This window comes from Pituophis catenifer, unplaced genomic scaffold (assembly GCF_029215685.1).
Source record: "Pituophis catenifer annectens isolate HBS135680 unplaced genomic scaffold, rPitCat1.0.hap2 SCAF_10, whole genome shotgun sequence".
In the NCBI taxonomy this organism is placed as follows: domain Eukaryota; kingdom Metazoa; phylum Chordata; class Lepidosauria; order Squamata; family Colubridae; genus Pituophis; species Pituophis catenifer.
In genome coordinates this window covers 31555340-31580291 of record NW_027256890.1, presented here as the reverse complement: position 1 = coordinate 31580291, position 24952 = coordinate 31555340, and the positions used below count along the sequence as shown (strand labels likewise).

General features: G+C 46.3%; 1 protein-coding gene across 1 annotated transcript in view; it reads left to right on the top strand.

The window, feature by feature from the left end:
- Window positions 1-24952, top strand: part of LOC139322225 (maestro heat-like repeat family member 5) — a 25392-nt gene extending 440 nt beyond the window's left edge. The window contains exons 2-26 of the mRNA XM_070951250.1: window positions 695-831; window positions 2241-2336; window positions 3381-3497; window positions 4324-4446; window positions 5000-5149; window positions 5782-5901; window positions 6462-6541; window positions 7046-7181; window positions 7540-7635; window positions 9104-9208; window positions 9771-9906; window positions 14373-14491; window positions 14827-14976; window positions 15176-15330; window positions 16933-17071; window positions 18459-18610; window positions 18950-19087; window positions 19546-19660; window positions 20570-20713; window positions 21629-21805; window positions 22040-22189; window positions 22441-22566; window positions 23558-23660; window positions 24604-24669; window positions 24789-24952. Coding sequence (XP_070807351.1) covers window positions 695-831; window positions 2241-2336; window positions 3381-3497; window positions 4324-4446; window positions 5000-5149; window positions 5782-5901; window positions 6462-6541; window positions 7046-7181; window positions 7540-7635; window positions 9104-9208; window positions 9771-9906; window positions 14373-14491; window positions 14827-14976; window positions 15176-15330; window positions 16933-17071; window positions 18459-18610; window positions 18950-19087; window positions 19546-19660; window positions 20570-20713; window positions 21629-21805; window positions 22040-22189; window positions 22441-22566; window positions 23558-23660; window positions 24604-24669; window positions 24789-24952 — 3194 coding nt within the window. The remainder of the gene's footprint in view (window positions 1-694; window positions 832-2240; window positions 2337-3380; window positions 3498-4323; window positions 4447-4999; window positions 5150-5781; window positions 5902-6461; window positions 6542-7045; window positions 7182-7539; window positions 7636-9103; window positions 9209-9770; window positions 9907-14372; window positions 14492-14826; window positions 14977-15175; window positions 15331-16932; window positions 17072-18458; window positions 18611-18949; window positions 19088-19545; window positions 19661-20569; window positions 20714-21628; window positions 21806-22039; window positions 22190-22440; window positions 22567-23557; window positions 23661-24603; window positions 24670-24788) is intronic.

Below are 24952 nucleotides of genomic sequence, written 5' to 3'. Positions count from 1 at the left end.
CCTATGGAACCAGCCTTGTCCTATCACATCAGCCCACCCCACACAATCCATCCATCCATCCATCCATCAATCAATCCATCAGGACAGAGCCAGAAGGGACCTTAGAGGTCTTCCTTCTCCAGAGACCAATTGCATTAAGCAATAAGTTTCTCTTCCTACCTTCTAGTGCTTTGGAAAATAAGTTGACCCCCTCCTCTGTGTGCCAGCCCCTCAAATACTGGAAGACTGCTCTCATGTCACTAGTACACCCTTCCTTCCTTTTCCTAGACTACCCAAATCCAAATCCTGCATTCATCCTTCATCAGGTAGGGACGTTATGGTGCAGACTCCATCAGTCAAAGAGTTTCGACTGTGGGGTCTAGGAAGAGGGTCTTCTCTACCGTTGCCACTGTATTAGGGAACATCTTACCCTCAGAGGTGAGGAAAGACCCCTCCCTCTTAGCCTTTTTCAAAGGCTAGATTTAAATTATAAGATTACAACATCATGAAATTTCAAAGCAATAAAAAATTCCAATTCCATATATAAGATGGTTGTCTAAGGACAGGAAGATCAGGGCCTCGAGACTTTTGACATATTTGACCCCTCCCTCAGGCTCAGCCTGGTGATCCACTACGCACTCCTTGTCTCTCTCTGCTTTGAGAAGGCTTGTCCTGTCGAATTGCCCATCAATCTCTGTCTGTCTCTTCTTCTCAGAACTCTCGGACGAGTGCTTCAGAAACTTATGGGAGAGCAGGAAGCCATTGAAAGGCAGACCCGTCAAAGAAATCTTGGATCTGATGGACGAGAGAGAAATATTAGAGACCATCTTGGACCATCTTCGTCCTTTCCAGGTAAGCAGCTGGGTTTGTGTCGCGGTGGGCCCTGAGGTCCATCGTGGAGAGGGTCCAGAAGCCAGGGCTGCCTCGGTGGAGATCATTTATCCCAAAAGTAGACAAATGTAGTTATGGAGAATTTGCTGAACTATGGGGTCCTTGCTGGAAGGATCATGGAACGACCATGGAATGATCGCCTCAACCATTTTGGACTCCACCTCAACATCAAGACAACTGGGTACTTAGGGACTGTCACCACCCCTGGAATGCTTCAAATCAATGGAGAAAACCTAAAGAAGGTGGACATTTTTTGGTATCTGGGATCCCACCTCCAATGTCAATGGTGACATCAATGGCGAGGTGAGAGCAAAGGAGAATGCAGCCTGGATACGTTGGCGAGAACTCACCAGTGTGTTACTGGACAGACGAATGGCCACCCATCTTAAATCTAAGACCTACAAGACAACCATCCGCCCTGTTGCACTGTCTGGCACTGAATGCTGGGCAGCAACAACAGGGACCGGAAGCTCTCGGCATGCCACGGAAATGCGAAATGGTCCTGAGTGTGAGAAACAGTCCTTTTTTTTCAGTTGTAAACTACCCGTTATAACTTCGAACAGTCAGTAAATAAATGTTCTGACCCAAACACGACAAACCCTCTGAAGTGAACTCAAAGATTCCTTTATGAGGAGAGCCAGCAGCCCCGACAAAAAGTTTCTCTCTCACCGCAGGCTAACAACTCCATCCGGCAGGGAGAAGAATCGTTGTCTGCCACATCTATTCATCTCCGCCCCCTGCCTTTTATCCCCAGAGCTAGGGAGGGGCTTCGCTAGCCGTGGTGGCTCGTCTGTCCCAAGGACCGGCCCATAGATTTCCACTGCTCTCCTCTCCTCTGCCTTCTGTGTATCCGCGCGTCAGGCACTGGACCCAGCTGCTCCTCCTCTTCCTCATCCACCTCCAGACCTGCGGTCTGTTGACTCACCATCTGAGGGCTGACGGATGGCCCAGGCTCCTCCTCTGTCTCTCTCTCTGCCAGCCCCATTCCCTCTTCCCCCTCGGAGCTCTCAGGTTGCCTTGATGCTGGCCCTGACTCCCACGCCTACTCCTCCTCCTCCTCCTCTGATTCGGCTGCTGGAGGGCCACAACAATAAATGGTGATAAATCAAGTTCTCACAATTTGTGGCAGAGATTTTCCAACCGTTCATCTCAAAAGCTGCCTCAGCTCCAGCTGATACAATCCGGATGGTCCTTGTTACGTGCTTCGTGTCTGTCCCAGCTAGAAAAGTCAAATTACTTATAATATGCATCCGGACGCAGAAGGGAAACCAATCCTCCCCTTGGAAACACACAGAAAGCTGTTCCTTCCTCTGCTCCTTCACTTTCTCACAACTTCTTTTTTGTTGTTCTTGTTGTTGTTGGCAAAGCAGATTCCTTCAGACCACAAACTGCCCAGGAGGAAAACAAGCGCATTGCCGCCCATCGACCAGAAGCAAAGCACGTCCCAGGTCTTGTCTAAAGACAAGGTAAATATGCGGAGGTTTTACACTTTTAGGGCCGCAGTTATCTTAGATGCAACATCAGAAGAGGACAGCTTGCCATGGCCAACTCACCGTGGCTGCCCACGAGCCACAGCAGACTCACCGCGGGTTAATTCAACCATTCCGTTCTCTCCAATAATGTTAAAAATCATTTTAACATTTGTCATTTATGTTTCATTTGTCCCTCCTTTGAGGCCTCCTTTCTTTGATGCTTCTGTTCCACCATTTCCTCAATATTAGACAGACAATGATTAATAGAACTACAGACTTGGAAGGGGGCCTTGGAGGTCTTCTAGTCCAACCCCCTACTGAAGGAGGAAACCCTTTCCCATTTCAGGCAAATGATTGTCCAATCTCTTCTTAAAAGCTTCCAGTGATGCAACACCCACAACTTCTGGAGGCAAACTGTTCCACTGGTTAATTGTTCTCACTGTTTGGAAGTTTCTCCTTGGTTCTAGATTGGTTCTCTCCTCGATAAGTTTCCATCCATTGTTTCTTGTCTTGCCTTCGGGTGCTTTGGAGAATAGGCTGACCCCCTCCTCTTTTTGGCAAGCCTGGAGGTATTGGAACCCTGCTATTAGTGTAACTCTTGTTCCCTGGTGAGTTGGCCACGGCAAGTAGGCCATGGCTAGTTGGCCATGGTTAGTTGGCCAAGCCAAGAGGGCCATGGCAAGTTGTCCCAATCCACCACGGAGAGCTAATGCATGTAAAAAGATGAAGCTGCCAGATCTCCACGGAAACCATAAAGGATCTCAGGACGGCCAAACAGAGAATCAGCAAAGGGCACCTATGGGGATGGGGGAAGGGGGGTTAAAGTAGCTTTTCAAGAAGAGGAAGAAAGTCAAAATGGCAATTATTGACTTATTAGATTCGTATGCTGCCCATCTCCCCGATCAGGTCACCCAGGACCAGTTTCCGTGTGCTTGACCACACGGAGTCCTTTTTTGATCATAATTTCTCCTATATTTCCTTTTCCTGGCCGTTTGGTGGAGCTCCCTAGGACTCACGGACTCTTTTTCCCACCTTCAGATTAGCCTCTACAAATATTATGGCGTTAAACTGCGAAACTCAACACAGAAGGACCTGGTGACGGAACAGCTCCAAAGCCTTCTAAGTTTTTCACTCCAGGAAGAAACAGACCGAGAGGTGAGTGGCAGTGGGATGCCTGCGGGGGCTGAGACCTCCATCTTTGTGGGGTCCTTGGGGCTCTCTGAGCTTGGATGTTTTCTTGCAGACGTTTAGTGACCCAACTAGGTCACCTCATCAGTGCCAGAAGAGAACAGGTTTTGCAGAATAGAGGTGAAGGGAGGAGGAGGAGGAGAATTGTGGGGTCCTTGGTGCTCTCTTAACTTGGTTGTTTTCCTGTAGATGTTTTATTACCCAGCTAGGTAACATCATCAGTGCTAGAAGAGAATGGGGGTTACAGAGAGGAGGAGGAGGAGGAGGACTGTGGGGTCCTTGGTGCTCTCTGTGCTTGGTTGTTTTGTTGCAGACATTTCATTAGCCAGCTAGGTAATTTCATCAGTGCTAGAAGGGCCTGGGGTTTGCAGAGAGGAGGAGGAGCAGGAGGTGGAGAAGGGGAGGAGAAAGCGGAAGGTAAAGACAAAGGGTTAGGTGCAAATAAGAGCCTTGGTGGTGCAGCGGACTAAAGTGCTGTTAAGTAGCACTTAGCTGCCAGCTGCCGGCAATTACTGTGAGTTCAAATCTCACCAGGCTCAAGGTTGACTCAACCTTCCATCCTTCCGAGGTAGGTAAAATGGGGACCCGGATTGTGGGGGCAATAAGCTGACTTTGTATAAAAAAGAACACCGCTGGGGGGGGGGCGAAAGCCCTACTAAGCAGGTCTATACAAAAGTATGAAGGCTATTGCTTAAAGCATTGTAAGCCGCCCTGAGTCTCCGGAGAAGGGCGGCATATAAATCGAACCAATAAATCAATAAATGTCCTAATTCACAAACATCGCTTTGCCTAGGGAATCTTGGAATCCATTCGAATGGCATCCTTTTGCCACCTGCCTGAGATTCTGGTGGCCCTGGAGGAGGCTGGCCAGTTCAGGCAGACAAGAGGACCGTTTGCAGTAGAAGCCCCCATTGAGGTAAGACCAGGGATGGGGTTGCAAGGTCTGAAACTCAGTACAGAAGGAGGCTGGGGGATTCTGGGAAGGAAAGTCCAATGTGCTTAGAAGGACTTCGGCTCCAGGCTGTCAGGTCTCCTCAGATTGGTCATAGATCTCTTAGACCCGAGACCAGCGCTGAGGATGTAGGTGGTGCTGAAATTCTCCATCTCCATCTCCTGGAGAACTATTTTATAAGGCTAGAGAAGATTAGGAGCTGCCCCAACAAACACCTCGAGTAGACCCAAAGGTGCTTTTTCCAAAGGCCTGGGCTTGGTTTTTTCCTGAAGACATTTCGCTTCTCATCCAAAAAGCTTCTTCTCTTTTGACCAAAGTCAGACCTGAAGAAGCTTCTGGGATGAGAAGCGAAACCTCTTCAAGGAAAAACAAAGTCCAGTTGCCTTTGGAAAAAGCCCCTTTGGGGCAACCGTGACCTGGATGACTAAGAAGCTCCATCAGTTTCCATCCATTGCTTCTTGTCTTGTCTTCTGGTGCTTTGGGAAAGAGTTTGACCCCCTCGTCTTTGGACTGACAGGACTCACAGACTCTCTCCGAGAGATGGATTCGGACCACATTAATACTCTGCTATGGCCAGGCAGTCCTGGGAGCGCAAGTAGAGGACATGATGCCTTTCCTGGACAACATTGTCTCAGAAATACTCTATCAGTATTCCAGCATGAAAAAGGTAGGCAGGTTTCCACCCTCTACTTCTCTTAATGCTGAGTTTAATCACAAGAACAATTATAATCCGGAGTCCTTAGCTTGTTTGATTTCTTAAAGACATTTCATGACCCAACTAGCATGTTGTGGGAGAGGAGGAGGAGGAGGAGGAGGAGGAGGAGGAGGAGGAGGAGGAGGAGGAGGAGGAGGAGGAGGAGGAGGAGGAGGAGGAGGAGGAGGAGAATCTATGGTCTTGTTGCATTTATTATCCTCAAGGCAGCGCTCGTGCATTACACTCTTTCTTCCTTTCCACACAACAACTCTGTGACGTGTTTTGGATTGAGACTGGCCCCAACTCACCTAGCTGGCTCTCGTGCCTAGGGCGGGACTTGAACTCACAGTCTCCTGGTGATTGGCCCAAAGACAGTTGGCCTTTTTCCCTAAGGAGGAACTAGAACTCACCATCTCCTGGTGATTGGCCCAAAGTCTCTCAGCTGCCTTTCATCCTAAAGTGGGACTAGAACCCAGAGTGTCCAGGGATGCTTTGATTGGGGGCCCCCAGAGTTCAACCAAAGACAATCGGCTACGTAAAGGTTTCAATAAATAAATACATCCTCTTCCTTCTGGTTTCTTTTCATTCCCACTGGGGTTTTCCAGGACGAAGGGCTGAAGAAAGCCTTCATGAGGTCCATCATCATGATCACCAAAGCTGTTGCCAACAGCAGGAGGCAAGACCTCGATTTGCCCCAGAAACAGGAACTGGTCACAAACATCGTTGTAAGTGGGGAGAGGGAGGGAGGCAGGTGCTCCTGGGCGTCTTTCTTTTTGGAAGTGAATTTGAACCGAATTGAATGCCAATCAATTGAGCCTGAAAGGTTTTGTTGCTAAGTGGGACATTTGTTAAGGGAATTCTGCCCATTGTACGACCTGTCTTGCCACCGTTGTAAGCCGAATCCTTTTCGTTCAGTTAATCGCACGGCTGTTAAGGGAATCTGGCTTCCCAATTTTATATAGGTCATCAAGAGGCCAAAGTTACCCACCCCTGACTTAAATCATGGTCACGGGACGCTGCAAACTGCCATCAATGCAAGCTGGTGGCCAAGTGACCGAAATGGGGTCACAGGATCGCTGAGGAAGGGGCGCCTCTCGGAACTTGGCATCTGGGTCATAAGTAGTCCTGGAGAGATCCCTCAAAACTTTAAATGGTGGCTAAGTGACCAGTTGTAAGCTGGGGACTTCCTGTGTCAACCAGAAAAAGCGTAGGGCTGGGAAGAGGGCCAGCTGGATGGTGGCCATATCTCAGGTTCTTTCTTAGATGGGTTTCCTTCTCTTTTCAGGAAGTCATTGAAGATGAGCCCGCGAAACCCTTGTCCATCGAAAATCTCCATCAAGCGATCATCACCATCACCTGCATGAGGTATGTACCTGCCGAGAGAGAGAGAGAGAGAGACAGAGAGAGAGACAGAGGAAGGAGGGTGGGAGAGAGAGAGAAATCCTGCATCCTGTTTTGGTCATCACAATATAAAAAAGATGTTGAGACTCTAGAAAGAGTGCAGGGAAGAGCAACCAGGATGATGAGGGGAGTTCTGATATTTGAGGGGCTCTCACAGAGAGGAGGGGGTCACCTTCCTCTCCAAAGTAGCTGAGAGCATGATGAGAAGCGATGTATGGAAGCTTATCAAAGAGAGATCCAGGAGAAATTTCCTGACACCGAGAACAATCCATCAGTGGAACAGTTTGCCTCCAGAAGTTGGGGGTGCTCCATCCCTCGAGGTTTTCAAGAAAAGAGTGGACAACCATATGACTGGGATGGTTTAAGGACCATCAAGCAAGGGTTGGAGTAGAAGACCTCCGAGGTCCCTTTTAGCCTAATGAGTCTATGATCTTCTCACTCTCCTCCTCTTTTCTCGTCTTTCATCAGCCGTATGAAGCCCCCCTTGAACTCCGAGATGAGGTCTAAAGTGGTGAGAAAAAGCATCCAGAAGGTGTTTTCCTTGCCGGCTTACCTGGTGACAAAACTGAACGTGAACAGCCCAGGACAACCAGCTCAAACTCAGGTGAGCAGTCCAGATGGAGCCAAGCCATCTGAGATCCACCTGGAAATAAGCATGATTCAAAATCTCCTCCAAAACTCTGGATCCATCCATCGAGCCCAATGTCCTTTTGTTCCTCGTGTTCAGCCGAGAAAGCATTTCCTCCAACTCTGGAAGAAAAACCAGCCCTGCAAGACGGGCCACTCCGTTGATTGCAGAAGGGTGGACTTCAACTCCCAGAAGTCCGTGGCTGGCTCAGGATTGTTGGGAGTTGCAGTCCACCAGTCGTCCTAAAAGGGCCATAAGTTCCCCAGCCCTGGATTTCTTCCTCTTTCTTCCTTTACACCACTTCTTCCTTTAGATATTCTTTTTCTCCTTCTAGGATTTTTATGACCAGATGGTGACCACCTGCAACACCATGCTCACCGCCTTGCTGTCCGAGGCTCCCAATTTGGATTCCCTGCAGGATGTCTTGACGGTAAAGAGTGATTCTTTCTCGGGGTTGGTCAGCCAGATGTTTAGGCTGGATTTGGCGATTCTGTCCAGCTGTCGAGTCCCTCCCAAGGACCCGGGCTAGATAAATGTGGCTATTGGATGGACAACTCGTCCCATGGGACAATTCAACCATTCAATTTAACTCATTTCAATAGTTAAAAAATGATGTTCATTTTTGTCATTTACATTTGTTTTGTCCCTCCTCTGGCATCTTTTCACTAATGATTCTATTCCACTATTTCTCTGATATTCGTGTCTCTCTTGTCCCACGGCAAGGAGGAAGGGAGGGAGGGAGGGAGGAGATTATAATAAGAGTGAGGGAGGGTCTCAGGGAAGTCCACAGGTGCCCCTGACACGAGAGACGTTGAGCTGGCCACTCCCACCTCGGCCACGCCCCCCTCGAGGTCAAACACAACCTTGATTCGGCCCTCCATGAAATCGAGTTTGACACCCCTGTCATAGAGCCTCGCAGCTGTTCCGAGTAAAGCTGCCTTCTGCAATTGACTGATGCAGATTATGTCGATGCCGATGGGATTCATTTTAGCAACAGAAATTTTGGACTCATTGTGGTCATAAGTCGAGGACTACCTGTATTTGTGATGGTTGCAGCATCCTGGGGGGGGGTGGTGTCACCTGAACACCATTGGCGAACTGCCCAACTGGCTTCCGACAAGCCAAAGTCTACGGGGAAAGCGAGATTCGGCTAATGACTGCATTATTCATTTAAGGACCACAGGGATTCGTTCAACCCTGGCAAAAAAAGGTCATAAAGCCAGTCACAACTCGCCTAACATCCACCTTGGTAAGCACCCCAAATTCTGGTCGTAAGTCAAGGACTACTTATACAGGAAGTCCTCGACATACAGCCATTCATTTAGTGACCGAGCTGGGATGCTGCAACCGTCATAAAGATGAGTCATTGGCCAAGTGTTCAAATTTTGATCACGTGACCATAGGGATGCTGCAATGGTCATAAGTGTGAAGAATGGTCGTAAGTCCCTTTTTCAGTGCCATTGTAACTTTGAACAGTGACTAAATACTAATAGCACTTAGACTTACATACCGCTTCACCGTGGTTTACAGCCCTCTCTAAATCTTCTCCTATCTGGGTCCTCATTTTACCGACCTGGTAAGGACGGAAAGCTGAGTCAACCTGGAGCCGATCAGGATGGAACTGCTGAACTTCTGGCAGTTGGCAGAATTAGCCTGCAATACTGCGTTCTAACCACTGTGCCACCACGGCTCTAAATGAACTGTTGTAAGACTAGTTGTATTCCAGAAATCTTCAATTGCTACTCTAGTTTTCAGTCTAAAATAGACCTCAATTGACCAATGTCTCAAATTTGTTGAGTTCCTTAGATTTTCTCCCCAGTCCTGGCAACTTCTGTGGCTCTTCCAACTGTGAATCACAAATTCTTCCCTTCCTCCTCCTCCTTTGTTTTTCCGGGCAGCACATTAATCCCTGGATTGAATCTCCCAAGGGACACGAGAGAGAGAGGGCCATCAAGAGCATCAGACACCTCCTGAAGTTCGTTTCTGAAAACGTCAATTTCGACGTAAGTCACCGTTTGGGATGCAAAGTGAGATGTTTTCAAAGAAAGGAAGAAAAAGAAGAAAGTCCTGCTGCCTTTTGGAAAAAGCATCTTTGGGATGTGACCAGGAGGATAGAAGGAGTCCCGCTTGATGAAGGGGTTGGAGGAGAAAACCTCCACAGTCCCTTCCAGCAATTGAGGTTCTGGGATTCTAAGGTTCTATGATTCTGTGATTCAAAGATTCAGAGATTCAAAGATTCAAAGATTCAAAGATTCAAAGATTCAAAGATTGTATGATTTAGAGATTCAAAGATTCTATGATTCTAAGATTCTATTATTCAAAGATTCTAGGATTCCCTGATTTTATGAATCTATGACTATGATTCTAGTCTTCTAAGATTCAAATATTGGATAATTCTAAAATTCTAAGATTTTATGTTTCTAAGATTCTGTGATTCTAGAATTCTAAAAGGTAGGATTCTAGGATTCTATGGTGCTATGCTTCCTATGCTCTGATTTCAGCTGGCTGAAACCTTCATGAGCCCCCCTTCTCATCTTTCCCCTCCTTTTTGCTTCCTTTCATTAGACCACAGGTGACTTTTCTTTGCTGGGACAGCTGGTGGCTTTGCTGGGCCTGCACGTTGGTGACACCAGCAAAGAAGTTGGCCAGACGTCCGCAGAGGCCGCCTACCACCTCCACCACCTCATCATGAGCAAAATGGGTGAGAAAGTTGGACTCCAAGGGCTGCCAGGAGCCCAGGGATGCGCACTGCCCAGGAGAGCACTGGGTGGCACAGCTTGTGGCGTGACCAAGACCCCGGTCGTTTGCCTGGGCAGAGATGCCTGGAATTGGCCGTTGGTATTGGCACCTCTCAGGGCCAGGGGTCATTTGAAGACTGAGTTTCTCACGTTAAGTGGATCCGTTAGGCCAGTGGTCGGCAAACTCATTCGTCAACAGAGCCAAATATCAACAGTACAACGATTGAAATTTCTTTGGAGAGCCAAATTGGTTAAACTTAAACTAGATAGGTAGGTAGATTGTTATTAACTTAATTAGGGTACTCCTAAACTGGCCTTTGCTAAGAACGTCCTCAATCTGATGGAGGTACGTTCGCTGAGATCGACCCCTTCCATCTCTCCCATCCACACTCGTCCTGTATACTTCTTTCGTCTATCTCCTTTCGTTCATCCTCTTTATATGTCCAAACCATCTCCCCGACACTACATCTTCTTTCACTCCACAACGTTCCCTAAAATTAACTTAATAAACTTTACTTAAAGTTTTAAGTCTTAGTTAAACTATAGGTACGTTGAATCAAACTTGATCTCATACTTAATAACGATATTATTTATTGATAAAATTAAATTTCTTACAATTGACCTTACAATATCCATAAAATTAAATCATGACAATGACTGACAAACACTAATGTGAACAATGGCCTTGCATCTCCTTGGAAAGTTTGAGTAAGTCAGGTTTGTTTTTAATTTTAGGCACGATTCCAGGTTCTCATCAATAAGACAACTTCTCAATTTACTCTTGATAAGGTTCATGCTTGAAAATGATTGTTCGCATAACTATGTAGACCCGAATAAGGAAAAAACAGCAAACGCTATTTTTTTCAGTTGATGATATGAGTCAGGAATACTATTCCAGGTGTTAAAAATCATCATATCTTCCTTCTCCGGGTCTTTCAAAGCAGACCACTTGTGCTGTGAACTAAGTTCACATTTATTTTTCTCCAATATTTCTGTATCGGCACAAAGACCTTCAAATTTCGTGCTCCACAATTCTTTGTTTTTGAAATCCAGCAATTGCATTTCAAAGTTGCCAATGTCAATATTAAAGGGAGAAAAATTTAATTCTGTTACAGTAGCATTAAGAGGCTTTTTAACAAAGGCTAACGTCGCTTTGCTGTTTCTGAATTCCTGAAACCTGTTGAGAAAAGCTTCCCTCATATTTAAAAGTGTTGTTTTGAAATAGCAAATGTCAATATCAGAATTATTTTCTTGGCGATGTTTCAACAGGCTTGGAAAGTGAATCAAAGTTTCTCTTTCAAAATCTTGAGCAAAAAGAGATCATTGGTTTTCGAATGAAATAACTTCTTCTAACATCGAAAAAATGGTGTTTCCTTTCCCCTGTAGTTTACGATTAAGCTGATTTAGATGAGATGTAATGTCTACCATGAAATAAAATTTTTGGATCCACTGATTGTTCGTTAGTTCTGGATAGCGAATCCCCTTCTCATGGAGAAATGCTTTAATTTCTGTTAATAAGGAAGCGAAACGTTTCAAAACGTTTCCTCTTGATAACCAATGTACCTTGTTATGCAGCAGAAGATCGGCGTACTCGCTCTCCATTTCAACTAAAAATCCTTTAAATTGGCAATGATTAAGAGGTTTAGTTATAATGGAGTTGATAATCTTAATCACCAATTCCATAACTTTGCAAATTTCTTCTGGAAATGTCTGAGCACAAAGCGCTTCTTGATGAATGATGCAATGGTAAGTAAGTACCTCGTGATTAATTTTTTCTTTCAAAATAGCAACAAACCCGTTTCTTACGCCGGTCATACTTTTCGCCCTGTCTGTTGAAATTAAGACAATTTTATTGAGTGGAATATGATGTTTTTCAATGTACTCAATTACAGCATTGCCATGTCCTCTCCACGTGTTTGACCTTTGAGTGGCAATAATCCTAAAATTTCTTCTTTAGGACCTGTAGATGAAATAAATCGTACAAAAAGTGAAACTTGCGCTGTATCATTTATGTCACAAGACTCGTCAACTGCTATTGATAAAGCTGAAACCAATTTAAGATCTTCGACTTGCTGGTTGGTTATATTCGAAGACATTTTGACTGTTCTGTCTTTCACTGTTTTAGCAGACAATGGTAACTCTTTAATTTTTTTTAGAATATCGGCTTTGTTCTTAAAATCCCGAAATAGCTCTTCGGATGCATTTATAAAACAACTTTTTATGTATTCGCCGTCTGTATATGGTTTTCCTCTCTTAGCAATCTTTTGACTAACCACAAAACTTGCAATATTAACATTGTTGGAAGATTGAATCCAGTAATTAAATACAGAACTTGATTTTTCTTGACTCTTCTGAAGTTCCTCAACTGCTTTCTTCCTTGCATCACCGACAGGATATTTACTACTAAATGACACGTGTTTAGTTTTAAAGTGTCTCTCCAAATTTGATTTCTTGTTATGCACCAATTTTTCCTGACAAATAAGACAGGTCGGAAGGCCATTTAAGTTTTGAACAAACGCGAAAGTCTCGGTCCGTTCAACTTTAAATTCATGGTTTTCGTCTTCCGTTTTTCTTTGCTTTTTCTTTGTAGCCATGTCAAACAGGGCACCTAAAAAAATGTTTCATTTTATAATAATAAAGCCACCAACACAAAATAATTACAATTCTTAAATTGATGACAAAAATACCTGTAGGATTTGCAGCTGGTTGGAAAAATACAGGTAACTTTATGCTCCGAGTAGTTACTTTTGTCACCCGCGCGTGATTTGCGGATGCGACTAGCACTAACCACTGCACAAGGAGATTGCTGACTGACTGGCTCACGCAACTCGTGCATGAATCGCGTGCGCCTCTCCCACGCTGCGTATCCCATGGCCCACCTGCGCCGCGTCTCCCGTCTCTCGCCCGCAAGACACCCCCACTTCTTCTAACGCCACTTCTTCAGAATAGACTCGCCCAGGCCGAAAACCGACTTCTGCGCATGGGCCACGAAGTTTCAATCGCACTGTGCGTGCGCGCCCGCAGGTGGTATTTTGTGGAAGAGCCACACTCAAGGGGCCAAAGAGCCGCATGTGGCTCGCGAGCTGCAGTTTGCCGACCACAGAGTTAGGCTAGGCATCTGCCATCAGCCAGCCTGGGCTTGTGAGTCTTGGCACATGGATTGGGTCTTAGCGTGTTTTGCAAAGCCACCTTTTAGTCATTGGATGGCTGCATGTATTGCAGGAAGCCAGAAAACGGGTTAACCAAGTTACGGGTTGAGTGGGCATTGTTAAGGAAAGAGCTAAAGAGGGTTTATAATTGCAATACATTATTTGTTAATTTTATAGTTTCAACCCCATTTTACGTGTCTTCTAATTTTTAATTGGGAGCCGTCCACAATCGGTTGAAAGACAGGCACTTATATCAATGGTTTACCTAAAGAAAAGGATCGGTTAAATTTGGCTAGTTAAAAGCTTAACCCAGTGGCAACTTTAAGCCATGTGGATTTCAATGCCCAGAATTCCCCAGGCAGCACACAATCAATTCACAACCTAATGCTTCATTTGCACATCAGACCAAGGTAGGCTGGATTAAATCCGGTTTGATTCATTCATTCCTTTGTTCATTCGTTTGTTGGTTCATTCCTTCATTCCTTCATTTATGTAATTTGTCTCTTATGTAGCCCTATATTTCCCCTCCATTTACAGTCCCATCTATTGTGTTAACCTAGAAAAGGGGTTACAGGTAGTCCTTGACTTACAACAATTCATTTAGTGACCATTCAAAGTTTAACCGGCACTGAAAAAAAGTGACTTGTGATTGTCTTTCACACTTACGACCGTTGCAGCATCCCCATGCTCACGGGATCAAAATCTGGACACTTGGCCACTGACTCCGATTTATGACGGTCGCAGTGTCCCAGGGTCATGTGATCCCTTTTGTGACCTTCTGCCAAACAAAGTCAATGGGGAAGACGGATTCACTTAACAACCGGGTTGCTAACTTAACTGCTGCAGCAATTCACTTAACCACGTTGGCAAGAAAAAAAATCGCAACATGAGGCAAAACTCGCTTCATAACTGTCTTGCTTAGGACTCAATGGTGGCCGTAAGTCGAGGACTGCCTGTAATTGGACCACTAAAGAGGTCATTGTACCTGTTTCGTTCCTGATCAGTGAGATAAGAGAAAGGGGGGGGCAGAGAAAGAGGGAGCGAGGGGGGAGGAGGAGGACTGGTGTCTCTGAGCTTTGTTGTTTTCTTGTGAAGGTTTCGTGACCCAACTAGGTAACGAGAAAACCACCGAGCCCAGAGAGCACCAGGGACCCCTCAGGTCAGCCCTGAGCTACAGAGCTTCTCTTCTGTTGGAACGACTAAACCGGCCGTCAGACGAAGGATGTTCAGAAGTTCCGAATGCCAAAATCTGACCTTCTCTTGTTTTCCTCCCTCCAAAGCCAAAGAAATGGATGAGAAACCTAGAAACAAGAAGGGGAAGGTCGTCAGTTGGCTGAGGGAAGACTTCTCCTTTTCGGGCCCAACAATATTTTATAATAACGTCTCCAAAATGGCTACGGTACGTTTTCGTTCAGCATTTTGCCTGGCTTCTTATTGACCTTCCTTTCTCTCCTCCTCTTGACCTGGAGATACTCAAAAAAGTCAATATCACAGTGGGGACGGCAGGCTCCAAAGGCCGGAGGGTGGATATCCATCCCCCACAATGTCTAGGAGCAGGCGATCTCGGCTGCCATGTTGGCTTCTTTCACCCACATCCTAATATCACGTGGTGGATGTCATGGAATACGGCCTGCCTCTCTACATGGGGTGCTGTCCCCAGATACGGGTCAAAGTCTCTGGCTTGTCAAAACCCTGATGCATCTCTTCATGGTCTCCTTTTCTTCTTTCCGATAGGCCTTTGGCGAGCATCTGAGCCCATCACAAATAAACGACCTGATCTTAAAAGCCCTGGCAGCTCTGACACACCTGGACAAAAACATTTCACACACTGCGGGACTCCTGCTCAATTCGTTCTTGGAAGAATGTGGGATGGAAATGGAGGAGGTAAGAAAATGGCAGGGTTTGGAGCAAAAGGGATAGAGGAGATTTTGTAGAAAAGAAAGATGAGAATGGGTGAGACCTTGTTGACTTGGTGACAACACTTCGGCTGGATTTAAGAAGGCTAGGGTTGGATGGAGACCACCAGGTAATCTTAGGGCTGTTGAGAAAGTCGGTCATCCCTTGGATTTCTCTTTTGCCATAGCTGCCCATGATCCTCAAGGAGATCTACCGACGTCTCCCGAAGATCTTGGACCCTGCCACCAAACAACAAATGCTAAAGGCAGTGTGTCACCTGGCGTCCAAACGGGTGAACAAAGTCGTGGATATTCTCCTCGAGTGCTCGGTGGCGTGCGATGGGTAAGAAGAACCTCAAGGAGATGTGCCTCCTGTTTTCTTGTGCTCTACAGAGATTCTCAACCATTTGCGATAGGGGTGAATATCTGTAGCTTGGGGTGGGCAGGTCATGTGCTGATTGGGGGGGAGGTTGCATTGGGTTGGTTGAGGGCCAGTGCAGTCGCTGGTTGGCTGTGCAGTCGATCTGAATTCTGAGAGCTTCCTAGGCTGGTTGTCTCCACCATCCAGGTCATGATTGTCCCAAAGGTGCTTTTCCAAAAGGCAGCTGGACCTCCTTGGTTTTTTAACTTTCTTGGTCGCCACACTGTAGAAACAATGCAGAGACTCTGAAAGAGTGCAGAGAAGAGCAACGAAGATGATTAGTGAACCGGAGCCTAAAACATATGAAGAAGAGTTGCAGGAATTGGGTCTCTCTAGTTCAATGAAAGGAAGGATTGAGGGGGGACAGGATAGCAGTGTTCTGATATCTGAGGGGCTGCCACAAAGAGGAGGGGGTCAACCTATTTTCCAAACCACCTGAGGGCAGGCAAGAAGCAAAGGATGGAGACGAATCAAAGAGAGAAGCAACCTACAATGTGCAGAACTTTCCTAGCAGCGCAAACAATTAACCAGTGGAACAACTTGCCTCCAGAAGTTGTGGGTGCACCATCACTGGAGGTTTTCAAGAAGAGATTGGACAGCCATTTGTCTGAAATGGGATAAGATTTCCTGCCTGAGAAGCGGTTTGGAGTACAAGACCTCCAAGGCAGGGGTGAAATCCTCTGGTTTGGTCTGGTTCGCCCGAACCGATAGTAATAATTGCTACTGTTTGCCCGAACCGGTAGTAAAAAAAACGCTTTAAAAAGTACGACAATCAGCTGTGCCGGGCAATGTCGGAACCTTTTTGTAATTTCTAATTTCAGCATTTTTTTACTACCAGTCAGCTGTGAGAAAATCAGCTGTGCCTGATTGTCTGTGAGGTTCCTGTTTGTTGCAGGGGCCATTTTGTGTAAAGTCCAGCTGCTTCTGCATTGTATGTGAGTCAGTTGTGTAGCTTTTGTGTTACTTTTGTGTAAAGTGTGATAGTTTGCTTTTGAGCTCTCTGTGATTCAGTGAGGTTCTGCATTGTGTGTGAATCAGTTGTGCAGCCACGCCCACCCGGACACATAACCACCAAGCCACGGCCGCCTGGTCATATGACCACCAAGAAACGGCCACCCGGTCACATGCCCACCAACCAACGCCCACAGAACCGGTTGGGAACATTTTTGAATTTCACCACTGCTCCAAGGTCCCTTCCAACTCGGTCATTCTGTGAAAAGCACCTTTGGGTTAATTCTGTAGACACACTGCTCCTAGAAACATCCCCTCCCTTGACCAGTTCTGGGTTCTCTGGCACTTCCGGTGGCGCAGAGGCCCTCCTTTGAATGGCTACTAGACAAACGGTTGCAAGTCGAGAACTACCTGTAGCTATATTTTTTTCCATGCCTTAAAGCAGTTGATTTGGCCATCGGTTCTCTAACCCTTTCTTCCGTTGTGGGGGTTAATCTATCTGGAATGGCCGTCTCTTTGAAAATGGGGAAAGAATCTGATTTTTTTCCCCAATCCATTTTTCCACCTGCACAGAAGTGCTAGGGAGCTGTGGAGGGCGCTGGCTGCAGACCCCTATGCTAACCTGAAGATCATGAAGCCCCTCCTTAAAAGGCTTGATGACCAAGGCCACAGCACCGAAGCTATTGGGAGGAGATGCATCATGCCCATTGCGGTAAGCCCTCAACCGGTGGCTCTCCTTTCCTTAGATCTGCAGGTGGGCCAGGCCTGAGGAAAGGGGGAAGGGGCTGAGCAGAAGAGTCACCCTCGGGGGTCTCCTCATCAGGAGCAGGCACGCCCTGGCTGGAGGGAGGCAGAGGGCAAACTGGTGGGGGCTGAAATCGGAGCAAAATTTGACGTAAGCCCCCCTTCCCCCCAAAATGCCCCATTGAAAGTAGAGGCATCTGTGGGCTTCCTCACCAGAACAGCTTTGATATTCATCCATCCATCCATTCATCCACCCATTCATCCAGCCAGCCAGCCAGCCATCTATCATCTATCCACCCATCCATCCATCGGTTCATCTTTTCATTAATCCATTCATTCATGTATCCGTTCATTGATTTATTCGTTTATTCATACATTCCTTCATTTATTCATTCCTTTACTCATCCAATCATTCATAATTCAATTGATTCCTTTATTCATTTCTTACGTTATTTCTTACAGAAATAACTAAAAAAGAGTTTGATTTAAGAAAATACATGATAGGAACCAACAAAGGCAAACACCCAACGGAGTACTTTGTGTCATATCTTATTTTAAATATTCTTAATCTGTATTTTTATTATGTGTTATATTGTTTTATTACATTGTTGTAAACTTCCCAGTGTCAGATTGCTCAGATGGCCGGTGGAGAAATTTAATTAATTAAGACCAATAGATTTGTAGTCCAGGTTTGAACTGTGGGGTCCTTGGTGCTTACTGAGCTTGGTGGTTTTCTTGCAGATGTTTCACGACCCAACCAGTCTAACCCTACCTCTAAGCCTAACTCTTCCAGCACTGATGATGTTACCTAGCTGGGTCATGAAACATCTGCAACCAAAAAACACACGCTCAGACAGCACCCAGGGCCCCTCCAAGGACCCCTAAGAGGTGGAGAGTCAAGAGCCCACTTAGGAATGAAGACAAACAGAGAAACGTGAGGTTACCGATCTCTTTGTCCCCAGTTCTGTCTCACTTGCGCTACTCGTTGTCTCCCTTTTGTCCTGTATCTACACCCCACTGGCCTCTCAAAGTCTGGAGGGGGTGTAGAATGGGAGTTTCAGAAGTCCCACTTCTAGCAACCTTTGGCTCCGTGTCTCAGACATGGACATTCCTGGCTCAGGTTTCATGGACATGAGGATTTTTTTCTTTCTCTGGGCACAATGAGAATGTATCTGCCGAACAAAACTCTGCATTGGCGACAAGAAGGGCATCCAGCCAGGAAAGCCTCAGCTCCATTCAGTTGCCCAGACTCCACCCCGCAAGGGATTAGGGGGTCGTTAAAAGAAGAAATAGATGATGATGAATCTAAGTAACCTGATGAGCCTGAGCTGACTCTCCTCTCCTCCTGTTTCTAGGCCACCAATGCGCTCTCCTTCCTCCTCTCGCTTCCTGAGGCAGCAACCATTGTCCAGCATAAGTTCTCCAGCCTGCTCCTGGCGCTCGTGACGCACATCTATTTTCTGCTGGGAGCAGGCAAGGGCGGGTCAGAACTGACCTACCATCTGGGGTAAGGAATCTCCTGGGCCCAATCTGGATCCTTTCTCCATTTCTGCAAAGCTCAGGAAACAGTCGTTAAGTGAACTTTGTCCCATTTTGCAACCTTTCTTGCCAGAGTGGTTAAGTCCCATGGTCGTTAAGTGAATCTGGCTTCCCCGTTGACTTTGCTTGTCAGAAGGTCCCAAAAGGGGATCGCGTGACTCTGAGACACTGTGACCGTCATAAATATGGCTCAGTTGCCGAGAGTCTGAATTCTGACCACATGACCATAGGGCTACTGTAATGGTCGGAAGTGCAGGGGGATCAGCTGAATGATTGGCATCAACTCTTCTGCCTTTGTTTCATTTAGCAACGCAGTCAAAGCCGTCAAACACCTCATCTTGCGCACCGGCTATCAGGAGGAGTTCAAGGACTTAGATATGGTTCAATGTTGGGCGATGCTGATGAGTCCTGAAAGTGTGTTTGAAGGCATTTTCCACCTGGTCCGGTAAGAAATTAAAAGTCAAAAGAGCTTGGCTACGAGGGGCAGTGGGTGAGAGAGGGAGGGGAGGCAGAGGGAGAGGAGGAAGAAGAGGAGGCAGAGAGATAGGGGGAAGGGGAGAGAGAGGGAAGGGGAGAGGGAGAGAAAGAGGGAGAGAAAGAGGGAGAGAGACACACAGAAGGCAAAAGTGTGAGAGAGGAAAGATTAGAGGGGAGGAGAGGGAGGGGAGAGGGAGAGGGAGAAAGAGAGAGGGAGGGTGAAAGAGAGAGGGAGGGTGAGAGAGAGGGAGGGTGAGAGAGAGAGGAAGGGGAGAGGGAGAGAGGGAGGGTGAGAAATTCTCTAAATGGAGTAATTCATTGAGTAATTCATTTATCGATCATTCAGCTCATGATTTCTCTAGCTTGGTGATTTTCTTCTCCCTAACCAGCAGATCTTGTCTGATCTCTCCATCTTTATTCTCTTAGGATCTTGTTCAACTACTCGAAACATGAGCTGAAGGTCATGTTCCGACAGGCCGAGACCTACGTGCGCCACCCCGATTTAAGACACAAAACCATTGGGATGGTTTTCTTTTCGGAGGTGAGGAGACCTTGAGATGCACCCCAACCTTCTGGAGCTCAAGGAAAGTTGCCCAGGGTTCAACAGAACTTTATGGTTAGAAACTAGAAGTTGTGGGTTCTCCATCACTGGAGGTCTTGAAGAAGAAACTAGACAGCCATTTGTCTGACATGGTAGAGGGTCTCCTGCTTCACCAGGGGGTTGGGCTAGAAGACCTCCAAGGTCTCCTGGTATTCTGTTAATCACTGGAATGGCTTCCCTCCAGAAGTTGTGGGAGGGAGGGAGGGAGGGAGGGAGGAAGGAAGGAAGGAAGGAAGGAAGGAAGGAAGGAGATTGAGGGAGGGAGGATGGGAGAAAGGGAGGAAGGAAGACTCAATGACCCCAAATTCCTTTTACTTTTTGCATTATTTTTTGTATTCTTGCAACTATCATTTACACTACCTATCAGACAGTCACAAAAGGGATGACGTAACCTCGAAACACTGCGACCGTCATATATATATATATATTTATATGCCGCCATTCTCCCGAGGGACTCAGGGCGGCTTACAAAAACAATATCCAATACAAATCACAATAAATTAAAATCAACAACCCAATTAAAACAATTTAAAATTATAACAATGTACACCCATAACGGATCAGTTAAGTTGACGAAAGAGCCACATCTTCAACTCAAATATGGACCGGCAAGTACCCAAATTTTGATCACATGACCATGAGGATGCTACCATGGTCATAATTCTGAAAAATGGACGTATCCCTTTTGTTAGTGCCATTGTGACTTTCAGCGGTCACTAACCGAGGACTGTGTTTATTTTCTTTTTCTCTCCCCGTAATGGCTGAAAGTGGCATCTTTAGTAGAGGCTCTCAGGGAAGTTCCCTTCCTTTGCTTGGCTAATGCTCCGTATCTCCACTCTTCTTCCTCAGTTGCTGTACCATCCGGAAATTTGCCAATTCTTTGTCATCCAAGACATCCTCAAGGTGCTGATGGAATGGATGACACAGCCATATCCGCTGATACAGACTTTCAGCATTAGAGGACTGGGGAACCTCATCCAACACCCGTTTGAGGTAAGAGATGGGAGGCAGGAAGGGAGTGGCTTCCAAGGTAGTAGCAGGTGTGACCTCGCTCTCTGGGAAGTCTACAAGGCTGGGAAGGATAGAAGAAGGAGAAGAAGAAGGCAACCAGCAGAAAGAGGACAGCTAGAGTGGTGTCTCTTCTCCAAAGATGGCTGCAACCCTGGAAGATCTGAAGGTGCAAGTAGAGGCCAGATCCTCTTGGAGGACATCTGAAAGCAGAACAAGAAGCAACGGATGGAAACTAATCAAGGAGAAAAGCAACCTAGAACTTAGGATAAATTTCCTGACACCCAAAACAATTAATTAGTGAAACAACTTGTCTCCAGAAGTTTTGGATGCTCCAACACTGGAGCTTTTCAAGAAGAGTTTGGATAACCATTTGTCTGAAATGATCTAGGGGTTCCGGCTTGAGCCGGGAGTTGGACTAGAAGATCTCCAAGATCCCTTCCATCTTTGTGATTCTGTTAAGGACCAGGGGAGACCTGAGAGCAGTCTTCCAGTATTTGAAGGGCTGCCCCAAAGAAGAGGGGGTCAACCTATTATCCAAACCCCTGAAAGGAGAACGAGAAGCAGCAGATGGGAACTAATGAAGGAGAGAAACAACCTGGAACTAAGGAGAAATTTCCTGACCCTGAGAACAATTCATCCTTGGAACGACTTCCCTCCAGAAGTTATGGGTGCTCCATCACTGGAGCTTTTCAAGAAGAGTTTAGATAACCATTTGTCCAGCAGAGTCTAGGGTCTCCTGCTTGAGCAGGGGGTTGGACTAGAAGACCTCCAAGTTCCTTTTCAACCCTCTTCTTCTATGCTCTGTGGCCTTCTCTTGCGTTTGTCATGATCGCTGTGAGACTCAGCGAACTCCAGTGACCATGTTTAATTGCTCGTTTCTTTCCCTGCTTCCTCCAGAAGAACATCTTGGAGCCACTGTTGATGCCAGTGCTAAACTGCGCCTGTCACGAACAGAAGAACGTGGCAAAAGAAGCTATAAGGACCCTGCGTTTCCTCCTCAGACACCTCAAGATAGAAACCCATGCATGGAAGGCAGTCAACCTCATTCCGCTCCTTCTAAAATATTTTCATGATGTAAGTCAACCAAATCATGACAAAATGGTTTCCCCCTCTCCCTCCCTCCCTCCCTCCCTCTCTCTCCCTCTTCCCTCCCTCCCTCCCTCCCTCTCTTTCTCCCCCTCCTCCCTCCCTCTCCATGGACATTGAACTGGGAATAGGTGTGCTCTGAACTTGTGTGTTCTCCTTCAAGAAACTTCTGCATGGCTATTCTGCTATTGGAGGAACTAACCTGTCTCTCTTCCTTCGTAGGACGACATCGAACTGAGGAATACCTCCATCACCATTTTTGGCATGCTCCTGAAAGGACTGAAGGAGATACGGAACAGTAATATGGCTGAAAACATCCTGAACAGCCTTATTCCCCTATTCATACAACTGTCAAATGATCGGACGAAAGAGGTGAGTTGAAGGGCTGGCTAACCTGAGCTCCTGCTCTGATCATGCTACCTTCACAGAGACCACTCTGTACCCCCATCTTCACTCAGAGCAACGTGGTTGTACCACGTGGACACTCTGGAGAATGCAAAGAGATTCTGGACAATCCTGAAGTTGTGGGGTCCTTGGTGCTCCCTGAAATTGGTTGTTTCCTTGAAGACTTGTTTCATGACCCAACTAGGTGACAGGATCTCCCTCTTTCCTCCCTCGGCCAGGTCTCCAGGAAGACCCTCGACTCCTGCGTGTCCTTTATGAACTGGGGGGGCTTTCCCAGCAACTTGTTTGACTATGAAATGTACACCAGTCTCCATAGCATGTACTCCAACATCTGCTACGTGGTTGTAAGTAGGAGCCAAGCTGGCCTGTTTTCTTCCAGATTAGAGTATACTAACCGTTTATTTCTTTATTTTGCCCTGCCTTTCTTATTTTTATAAATAGTTCAAGATGGTGGGCATCCCTAATACTTCTTCTTTTCTTCACAACAACCCTGTGAGGTGGGTTGCCCTGAGAGAGAGGGACTGCACCAAAGTCACCCAGCTGGCCATCGTGACTAAGGAGGGACTAGAACTCCCAAAGTCACCCAGCTGGCTTTCATGCCTAAGGCAGGACCAAAACTCACCATTCCCTGCTCATTGGCCCAAAGTCACCCAGTCCGCTTGCTTGCCCAAGGGGGGACTAGAACTCACCGTCTCCTGGTAATTAGCCAAAATCACCCATCCAGCTTTCATGCCAAAGGCGGGACTAGAACTCTCAAAGTCCCCCAGCTCACTATCATGATGAAGGCGGGACTAGAACTCACCGGTTCCTGGTTTCTTGCCTGAGGCGTTAAGCACTAGACTCAACTGACTAGAGGGATTCTTCTTGGGTTTTTGCTCTCTCGGGAACAGCAGAGGTTCCATGCAACCATGAGGACTAGAAACCTTGCTGGTTTGTGGGTTTGAGGCTTGGAAATGGCAGTTTGTGGGAAAAGGAAATTAGGACGTAGAGGGGGGCAAAATATAAATGCATTTATAAGTTCAGAAGCCATTTCCTTATCATTTTTCTTTCCCTTTTCTTTTTCTATTTTCTTTTTTCACTATCTGCTATTTTTCTTTATTTTCCTTTATGCTTTTAATTTGGATAAAACTGTCTCTAATAACATAAATATCAATTAGTATAGTAAAGTATAGCATAGTATAATAATGTCACAGTTTAGTACAGTACAGTAAGTTGTTGAGGACACGAGGACTAGAAACCTAACCAAGAAAGCAGCCCCTTGGTAAAAAAAAAAAAAAAAATTAAAAAAGGAAGCTCTATAGTTCATTGGCTTGTTTGTTGCCTTGTTTTCCCCAGATGAATAAATGCAAGCAAAACCTTCCTGCGATGTTGGATCAGATGCTGGGATTCCTGAGGAGCCGGAACTCTTCCCATCGCGAGGCAGCTGCCCTCTTAATTGGTAATCACCAATGCCAACTCTGGAAGGAGGGCAGGAAAACCCAAGACAGGCGGGCGGCCTTATCACCAAAAGAATCTATGCCGAATTAAGCCATGTCGCTTAATCAGACTGGAAGCTGCTCTTATACCGGGTGGCTTCTCCGGAACTGCTACGATCGCGCAACAGTTTCTCAGGCAGTTCCTGCCCTCTTTCTTAAGGGTATCGCTGCCGTTGTTAAGTTAGTCACATGGTTGTTAAGTGAATCTGGCTTCCTCCCGGATTTGGCTCAGCCGAAGTGATCTTTGACCCCCAAGACACTGTAAGCGTCATAAATACGAGTCGGTTTGCCAAGCATCCGGATTTTGATCTTGATGTGGCAACGCTTCTAAGTGTGAAAAGCAGTCGTAAGTTACTTTTTTCAGTGCCATTGTAACTTTGAATGGTCACTAAATGAACTGTTAGAAGTTGAGGACTACCTGGCCTGTATCCCTCTCTCTTGTATAGGCAAACCCACAGCCGTGGTTTTTCCTCTGGAAATATTTCCAGCTGGCCTCCCATTCTAGTATTAACTGGATTCAAGGCTGCTTAGATTTTTTTCCAAGATGATGGTTGTTTGCACAGTCCTAGAACATAAAGTAATAGAGTTGGAAGGGACCTTAGAGGTCTTCTAGTCCAACCCCCTGCTAAAGCAGGAGACCCGATCCCATTTCAGACCAGTGGCTGTCCAATCTCTTCGTTAATCTCTTCTTGAAAGCCTCCAGTGAGACCTGGAGACAAAAACATAGGAAGAACAGCTACCCCTAGTCCTTCTTATTATTAGACAGACCCAATCCCTGGAACCATCCCGTAAAGTCCCAAAGCGACTCTTCCAAGTGGAAACCAATGAATTGCACGTTTTTTTCCTGAATCAGTCGATTTAGCCGTCTCTGTTAACCCCACCAACGTTTTCTTTTTACGTGCCCAGGCTGCTGCGCGCAATACATGCAACCAGAAGTGATGACTTCAAAACAAATGAAAGAAGTTTTCCTGGGTGAGTTTCAAAGTTCCCTCGCTTGAAACAAGGAGTTTTTCTCCAGAAGCTCTTTCGCTGATCAGGGCTGGTTCTCACGGTTGATCCCGGAAATCCTTTGTTTTTTGGATTCGTTTCAGGTCTCCAGGATCTGCAAGGCGATTCCGAAGCCTCAGTGGCTCAGGCTGCAGCTGACTCAATGCAAGAAATCTTTCGGCAGTGTGGCCATCTGATCAAGCCGGGTCTTGTTAGTAGTCAACTCCCCTCCAAAGTCATCAGGAGGATCTCCGAGACCAAGCAATAA